Raw genomic sequence first — 9,129 nt, 5'->3', positions numbered from 1 at the left:
GCATATTAAATATACATAATATTAAATATACACAATATTAATAATAATAATAATAATAACATATAATATTAAATATACATAATATTAAAATAAGGAGTCCATAATCCCACCAGAGCCTCTCTTCCATAAGCTATTTTAGAAATTAAATTTTCTGTGGACCTGTATTAGACCATTACTTCATTTCACCTCAAGCAATAGCCACCTCACAGTATTCAGCTCTTTCATGACCGTAAGTAGGTTTGAACTGACATGCCGCAGGGAAATTGTTCCTGGCCATTCTGTGTTCTTACAGAAATGTTACTCAACAAAATGAATTGCTCTGTTAATATTAAGGAAATAAAACAGCATTCAAGGTGGATCGCAGTAGTATTACCTGAATGTTTTATTCTTCTTAACACTTCTAGTTGACCCAGGGATGTATTTGACTCTGTGGGATACTTCATTCATTGTTTTTGGTTTTGTTTTTTTTTCTGAACCAGATTATAAGGATTCCAAGGAAAAGAATAAAATGGAAATCCTGTATATCCTGGTGCCAAGTGTTACTATTCCCTTGGCCATAGCCTTGCTTTTCTTCTTCATCTGCATCTGTCGCAACAATCAGAAGTCATCTTCCCCTCCCGTTCAAAGACAGCCTAAACACGTAAGAGGACAAAATGTGGAGATGTCAATGCTCAATGCCTATAAACCAAAGGTAATCCCTTATTTCTGCTTTGACATTTGCTGTCTGTAAAGGTAGAGAGTGAGATGCTTTGATCAACTCAGCGCTGAAATTTTAAGCTGATTTCCAACTTGCGGTTTCCGCTGGTGCCTTCAGCTGTAATTTTTGTAAGGACTTTTCTCATCAGCAACATAGCAAGTGTGCTGGACCTGTGGAGTAATTCCTACGTGTCCACGTATCCGGATAAATAGGAGATGGAGTTTTTTGTAATAAAGCAAGCAACCTATTACTGAAGCATCTCTAAATTGCCTCATTTAAGTTAGGAAGTATTGCAGGTAAAGCTTTGTGGTTCAGCTTTTTCTCAAGAGACTTTTTCCAACTGTCTGTTGTAGTCATGTGTCATCTTTCACTCAGCTGAAATCACTTCGGAAAGATTTGTTCCATGTTTTTTCAGGCTTTCCCATTCTCTCAGTTAAAAAGTGAAATTACCAAAACAGAGCCTCAGCAATCTGCCTGCAGTTCTGGCCAGCACAGCTGATGCATGGTGGCTCTTGTTGCTGGTATTGTTTTGCTTCACTGTTGTCCCAGGTTCATGAAGTATTTTTTAACATCATTTAAGATTTAAGCGTGATTAACCTTGAACTCCTTGTTTATTGGCAGGGCAGCCAGTTTGCAAACCTGTATGTATGGCCCATTTCAGGGCTGTAACCGCCTTCTGCCACCTACAGGCAGAATAAAAGAGTACTTGCCTGTTTTGTCACACCATGCCAATTGTCTTCAACAACGTGATGGAGATTGTTCTTTTGAAGCATTTCAGAGTGGGGGGAAAAAAAAAATCTACAAGTAATTAGAATAGAAACTGTGTAGACTGTAGTATCTGAAACAGTCAGACATGCCCTTGAGTAAGCTGGCTTTTTTGTTAGAAAATGACATAGCAAAATGAATCCAAATTCTGGTTTTATTGAGTTTCAGCAATGTGAACTCTTAATCTTCAAATATTGTTGCTGTAGGTATTGCTTTAGCAGAGCTTATCACTCAGCATCGGGAAAGGTTACCTTTGTATTTCAGGAGCTGTGTTCTCCATGTCTGAATAAATTCTGGAGTAATTTTCTTCTTAAGTTCAGTAAAGCAGCTCCAGGATGCCACTATTGCTTGCTCTTAAATGTCAAGTTTATAGAATTAGGTTATAAAGAGTTAATTGTGGCAGCCCAGGGAAAATGAGTGAAGTAGCTGTATCCCATGAGCAGTGGGAGTGCAGTGCAAGGGGCAGGGACGGATGGAGCTGTGCCACCCAGGCAGTAGTTGCTCTTCCAGGGGTGCTGCTCCCTGTGTCTATGGAGCCGCAGTCTCAGTGCGGCACGGACGACACAGAAAGTTGTTGCAGAGGAAAACTCCAGCTCACCGCTAGCTCCGAGAAAGAGTAGGAGACTCCTTTTAAGTCAGCGAGAAAAGCAAACCCGCTGTGCAGCTGGGTGGAAAATGCAGTGCTGCTTTTGCCCATTGCATATGGGGATGTTTTTACACGGCGTAATGCTTACACTGGGACTCCCATTTTAAATGGTATTGCAGGCCCTGGGTCCTGCTGTCGTGATGCCAGCAGGGCTGTTGTGTGAGGTATCTCTTCAGGGCGGCCGGGCAGAGTTTGGTGTGTTGTTATATTTTCGCTTCTCCGTCCCACACACACTGGCCCAGTGATTTGATCTTGATTTTCCTGTGAAGTTCTTAATTTCAACTTTCGTGTACGGCTTAGAGTAACTGTATATCAAAATGTTGGTAATAGTACAAAAACCATTCAATCAGGTAAGCGTCAAAACTACATCTTGCATTCAACCTCCGCGGAATATTTTGTGAAGTTTGGATTTGCTTCCTAGCTCCCATTCTACTAGATAGTTGGGGTACCATCCTGGCTAAACTGAAGATAATGGGAACGTTGACATCATTTTAATGAGGTCACAGTTTCCATCTAGACTGCCGACGCACTCATGCCTTATGCACACGACATAGGAAAGCGACTTGCCCAGAAATGTTTGCAAATATAGACTGCGCTGTTTTCTTTTTACGTTCAAAATGATACGCTGCAAAAAGCTTTCCATCTTATTTATGCTAATTCTAAATTTTCCCACTGGGAAACCCAGCTCTGCCTGTCTCAAATGTTTCAATTGCCTTTCAAACAAAATTTTAAAAGGAAGGAAGTAGAATCCTATTTTCAAATACTGTATCCAGTATTAATGTCAACATTGGGTAAAAACAGGCTCAGGCTTCAAGCTCCAGCTGAGGTAGATATGCGTTTACTCGTACAAATAAAAATGTTAGCATTTCATCCAAAAGCCTGTTTCAGTTTTAAGGGATTTTAATTGCCTTCAAAAAATATAATAAACTAAGCTCGTCTTGTCATTCACCTAATGGAAGGAGCCGATAAAGAGATAGAGGTGGTGGGCTTCACTCTTACTGCTCTCCCTTTGTACTCGGTTTACTTTGGCGTGCTGCCTCGTGTGTATTTTACACTTCTTTACATTTTGTACACCGATGTATGACAAATACTTGTCAAACAAAAACTAAGCAGATTTATAACCGCTTAACTTGAAATGAGCCCTTCCTGCCAAAACTTTATGACTTCATTTTCTTTCATAGTTTTCCGCTATGTTGGTTCAAACAGACGAACCCAGCCTCGGGTCAGACAGAGGTCATTTCACTTTCATTACTAAAATATAATTTACAATATGCCAGACCTAAACAAGTTTTAGCCTAAAGGATTTGTATAATATAAACCATCTGTTCCTCAACAATATAGCTAATTTCCTGCTATCACCGTACAGTCTACTGGCTGCCTGCTTAAATGGCTTTATTATTGTTGTTGTTGTTATTGTTGTTGTTGTTGTTGTTATTATAAAAGCAATAAGTGTCAATACAATTCAAATTCATTTATTTTAAAATGCTATTTTTAAATGATTTTTTTAAATGTCCGTTCTTTTCCTAATTGCTGCTGTAAAGCTGCCATTATGATATTTCAGGAATGCAAATGCTAATGTTTACACTAATTTATGAAACATGGATCCCAAACTCGTTAGCCTTGAATTACTGCTACTACTGAGGACCCTAAATGAGTGGGTTTGGGTGTAGGTGTTACAAGCACGTGTGGAAGTTAACGTCTGAAAATAATACAACTTCTTTATGACCTAGGAGTGAATATATGCACCCAGAATAACAACAGAGTTTTAAAAACGTTTGCCTGCCTTCTTTGACCGCATGTTTCAGGACTGAACGTTCAGTCAAGTGTGAACAGAAGTAGTCTCTACTGTACACTGGAGGGTTAACAGCAAAGTCGAGGAAGAATTGGCTATGAGGACGTAGTTTTTACAAAAAGGTTTTCTGCTAAAACTTTAGGCCCTGGCCCAGAAAACACTTCAGCATGTACTTACTTAAAGTATGTGAATTGCTTCAATTCCTGAAATCAGTCAGATTCAATTTTAAGTATATAAATGCCCAAGCTCAAGTATATAAATGCCTTTGCTGAAATGCTGATGGTTCCTGCATGTTTTTAGATCTAATATTTACTACTTTTATCTGATCTTCTGTAGAGGGTAAAAAGTAATTCTAAATTTAGGTTTGGAACAGTGTGCACAGGGAGATTAAGCAGCACTCAGCCCTGAGCTTTCCCGATGTTGGGATACTGGTGTCCCTCAGGCTGTATCTGGCCTGGGGCTGAGGTTGTCACACCAGCACCGTGTCTTGCAGGGCTGAGCAGGATCGTTGCCAAATGGGTATGCGGCCCAGGGAGTTCCCGTGTCGGTCTGCTTGGCTTTCAGACATCCTGTGCAAAAAGATCTTTTTCTTAAGAATATGTTTTCAGACCTATTTTTCTGACATGTTTTTGCTGTCGTTTCTTTAACAGAGTAAGGCTAAGGAGTTGCCTCTGTCTGCCGTTCGTTTCATGGAAGAACTGGGTGAATGTGCTTTCGGCAAGATCTACAAAGGACATCTCTACCTTCCAGGAATGGATCATGCTCAGCTCGTTGCTATCAAGACACTAAAGGACTTTAACAACCCCCAGCAGTGGGCAGAGTTCCAGCAAGAAGCATCTCTCATGGCTGAGCTCCATCACCCTAACATTGTTTGCCTCTTAGGTGTTGTGACCCAGGAGCAACCTGTCTGCATGCTTTTTGAGTACATGAACCAAGGAGACCTCCATGAGTTTCTCATCATGCGATCGCCACATTCAGATGTTGGATGCAGCAGTGATGAGGATGGGACTGTAAAATCCAGCCTGGACCATGGGGATTTCCTACATATTGCAGTCCAGATTGCAGCAGGGATGGAGTACTTATCAAGTCATTTTTTTGTCCATAAAGATCTCGCCGCTCGTAACATTTTAATTGGAGAACAACTTCATGTGAAAATTTCAGACCTTGGACTCTCGAGAGAAATCTACTCGGCAGATTATTACAGAGTTCAAAACAAGTCTCTCTTGCCAATTCGCTGGATGCCACCAGAGGCAATCATGTACGGCAAATTCTCTTCCGATTCAGATATTTGGTCGTTTGGAGTTGTTTTATGGGAAATATTCAGCTTTGGACTTCAGCCGTATTACGGATTTAGTAATCAAGAAGTCATAGAGATGATCAGGAAAAGACAACTGCTGCCTTGCTCTGAAGACTGTCCTCCCAGAATGTATAGCCTGATGACAGAGTGCTGGCATGATCTCCCATCCCGGAGGCCACGATTTAAAGAAATCCATGCCAGGCTGCGCTCGTGGGAGAGTCTTTCAAGTCACACTAGTTCTACTACCCCCTCCGGTGGGAATGCCACCACTCAAACGACTTCCCTCAGCGCAAGTCCAGTTAGTAATCTCAGTAATCCTAGGTACCCTAACTACATGTTTCCAGCACAAGGTATACCGCAAGGCCAAATCGCCGGGTTCATCGGCCCACCAATACCTCAAAACCAGCGATATATCCCCATCAATGGGTACCCGATTCCACCAGGATACGCTGCTTTCCCAGCTGCCCACTATCAGCCGCAAGGTCCACCCAGGGTAATCCAGCACTGTCCTCCTCCAAAGAGTCGTTCTCCGAGCAGCGCCAGCGGATCCACTAGCACAGGTCACGTCACTAGTTTGCCATCTTCAGGATCCAACCAGGAAGCAAATATTCCTTTGCTATCTCATATGTCAATTCCTAGTCATCCAGGGGGAATCGGTATTACAGTCTTTGGAAATAAAACTCAAAAACCGTACAAAATTGACTCAAAGCAGTCTTCCCTATTAGGAGACTCCAGCATCCATGGACCTAATGAATCTATGATTTCAGCTGAATTGTAAATAAGCGAGGCCTTTGTAAATATAACTATTTACAACACAAACTAGAAAGTCGTAGAAAAGATTTATATTCAAATATTTTATTAAAGAGTCCTCTGGTTGTTTAACAGACATTGCAGCAAGTATCTTCTGTGAAGTGTAACTGCTTAACAGGATGGGCAGACTCAACCAGACAAGGGTCATTGTGGTATGAATACTCGGCTTTGTCAATGGACGCATTGTTTCTTTAAGTGCCGCCGACAATTCAAAAAGGGGAAGGGGGATTTTTTTTTTTTTGGTAGTAAAAACATTTTATCATACACTTTCTCACAGCTTTTTAAACCTCTGATGTGGTTTAAATCACAGAAATTTTTTTGTACTGAAAACATGTTTTAATATCTGTCTCTTTTTTAGGAGATGCAAATATTTGGAGATCTACTGGGTGTGCAATTTCGGTTCCAATAGCTAGTTAAAATATTTGTAAATTTTGCAGTCAAGGATTATGTTTCAAATATGTGATCTGAGAGCTGAATAAATTACTTCAGGTAGGATTTTGGTCTTTCGTTAAGTTAGGAGTCTGAGTTCAGATTCAGACCAAAAAAAGTCATTTATATGACAGCACAACAGCTTGAGTTATCAACTTGCAGTCTACAAAAATCGTCTGCTGTTGGCTGCTAAAGAAGGCTGGAGTTCTAAGAAATTGCCTTAAAGGAAATGAAATTAAAGTGTTTTAATTTCAGAACCTGAATCAACTTACTCAAAGATAACATTTCATAATCTAGTAGTTAAAGCAGAAATTTTATATCCTTTTGTTGCTATGCAACTGTTTAATGGAAAGGCTCCAAAGCGCAATTTTATACATGACAATCAGTTTTCCCAGGAATATTTATTGTTTCAGATCAATGTGTAATTTCAGTGACTATGACTCCAGTAACCCTGAAAAGAGGGGAAACTCACATTCCATCAGGCAGCAAATCCATTGATAGCAATTTTGTCTATCGGTTCTAATAATGTGAATTAGTGATAACTTTCAACTTAGAAATACGACATTTGTATAATTACTAAAAATTCATTCAGGTATACACAATCTAGATTATTCATTTGAAACCACTTTATGAGTTACAAAAGTGCTGTGTACATTACAGTTTTTCACAGACTTTTTTGTACTGAATAGTATTTTTATTGTACACGGAACGAAAACAATCTTTCGCTCAGTTGACAATGTTGTATAATATGACTTTATTTTTATCTTTTTGCACAAAAGTGTGATAATGTTTTGTACAGCAGAAGTGAAAATACATCTCTGCATTTTATATCTCGGTCTGTTTCTTTTTATTTTTAACCTGATGTAGATGTTCTTGAAATATATTATGGTGATATTCAGCCACTACCTTATACAAATATTTTTCTTTGTTTTCACTGCATGCGTTTAATCACTGTATTACTTGATGATTGATTTATTAATTATGGGCATTTCAATTAGGCAAGCATGAAAATGTAACAACAAAGGCTATTTTATAATTAAGATATGTGCATTTTTGTATTTCACATGCCAGAGATGATATTAAACACTGATTATTTTATGCTGCTGTTTATTAAAACATTGTTTTAACATAAGCTTATCAGTATTTCCTCCATCTTGGTATAAGATATTTGAAGTTTCGTATTTGGCAGAGCGCTAAAATTTGCTCGCTCAGCTCAGGTAGGGAGTCTGCCGAAATGCTCGCTTGAATGGGTCATGAGAGTTTTGCAAATAATATTTGCAGACAGATTACTTAGGGGTAACATCCAGAGGCTTAAATGAACGTGTGCTGTGCAAATATTTGCAGAGCACACAAAAGAAGCAGGACGGCGTAACCACCCTGTGAGAACGATGCAGTCTTTGCTGGGATCGCTTCGGTGCCGTTTAGCTCCGTACCAAGGGCCAGCATCGCCCTTTCAGCCCCTCGCTCAAGTTTTACGTCCTGCTGCGGCGCCTGAGCTTTCGTGGTATGTTGTGTTGCTGCTGCATCCGGAGCTCTCAGGCTTCCTCTCCGTTGCGCAGGCGTGAAACCGTGCTTGCAGATTCAGAACAGTCGGTAATTATATAGTAAGGACTTCTGTGACTTCTGAGATACTTTATGAGCCTGAGATGTCAGCTTCCATGTGGACTGAATTTATGTCTGGATCAGTAATGAAAATATGTTACATGTTAGCTAAAATTTAGTCTTGACTGAAGATTCAGACAGTAATTACATCTTACTAACTTCTGTATCTGTCAGGTTATCAGATTCAAATGCGAAAAAATTACTTTTGAAAAGAGGCGTTTTACAGGAATGGATGAGATCTTTTTCCCTGAGCCATAGCTATTAACATAACCAGCGGCTCAGGAATTGCCCTTTCTCACTTACACACATACACAGCTTTGCAGCGCTCACTTGGCATCTTGTTCAACAGTAACTGTATTGTCGTTCTTGATCTCCATCTTTTCTCTCATCTACTCCTGCACATTTTTTCGAGTGGTTGCATCAGTGCAAACAATTCTTTTCCATTTAAGCATCAAACACACTGAGAAGGAAGAAGCCTTCCCCCCCCCCCCCCATTTTTCCTATTGGATTTCTTATCTTGGACCATTATGGGCTTGAAATTTCAACAGTGCCAGTTTAAAGAAAGGCTGCCACTTCGTAAGCTTCTAGTTTCAGAAACAGAAGAAACTATACGCAGCCAAACAAGTCTGTGGTCCTTAGGTTATGCTGTTACTGCAAAATCTTCAGTAAAGAAGATGCTGTAAATGAAGTGAATGCAGAACTATGAATCCAGTGGAGAACTACGAAGCTTTGCGCCATAGCTGACACACAGACATTTGTGCAAAAACGTGGCTGAAAAAGATACCGAGGTGTCATGATCAATGATACCAAAGTATTTGCTCACCGCAGTCAAGCGACAGCCTTCAGCTGAGTGAATGTGTGAAGAAAATGGAAGTATCTTCAGGAGACTCTCTTCATCTACACAGGCTGGAAAAGACGGTCATGGAGCCAGACGGTCTCTGCCGGTTGGGTTGACAAGTGATAGATGTCCCGTCAGCTCAAATCTGAACTTACTAGGCATAATGCCATAATTCAGCTCAGTTCTGTAAAGACAAGCATGAGCCACGCTCGAGTCGAACCACCCTCGCGTCGGTGCTGTGCACACTTAGCTC

At 40.3% G+C, this 9,129-nt stretch overlaps 1 protein-coding gene across 1 annotated transcript in view; it reads left to right on the top strand.

Annotated features, from left to right (window-relative positions):
• The window catches only part of ROR1 (receptor tyrosine kinase-like orphan receptor 1), a 55,653-nt gene extending 48,389 nt beyond the window's left edge, over positions 1-7,264 (top strand). The window contains exons 7-8 of the mRNA XM_010286860.1: positions 480-691; positions 4,551-7,264. Coding sequence (XP_010285162.1) covers positions 480-691; positions 4,551-5,975 — 1,637 coding nt within the window. The 3' untranslated portion in view covers positions 5,976-7,264. The remainder of the gene's footprint in view (positions 1-479; positions 692-4,550) is intronic.
• Positions 7,265-9,129: the final 1,865 nt, after the last annotated feature.

Source organism: Phaethon lepturus, unplaced genomic scaffold (assembly GCF_000687285.1).
Source record: "Phaethon lepturus isolate BGI_N335 unplaced genomic scaffold, ASM68728v1 scaffold15945, whole genome shotgun sequence".
Lineage (NCBI taxonomy): Eukaryota > Metazoa > Chordata > Aves > Phaethontiformes > Phaethontidae > Phaethon > Phaethon lepturus.
The sequence above is the reverse complement of the archived record's forward strand: the minus strand, read 5'-3'. Positions and strand labels throughout refer to the sequence as shown.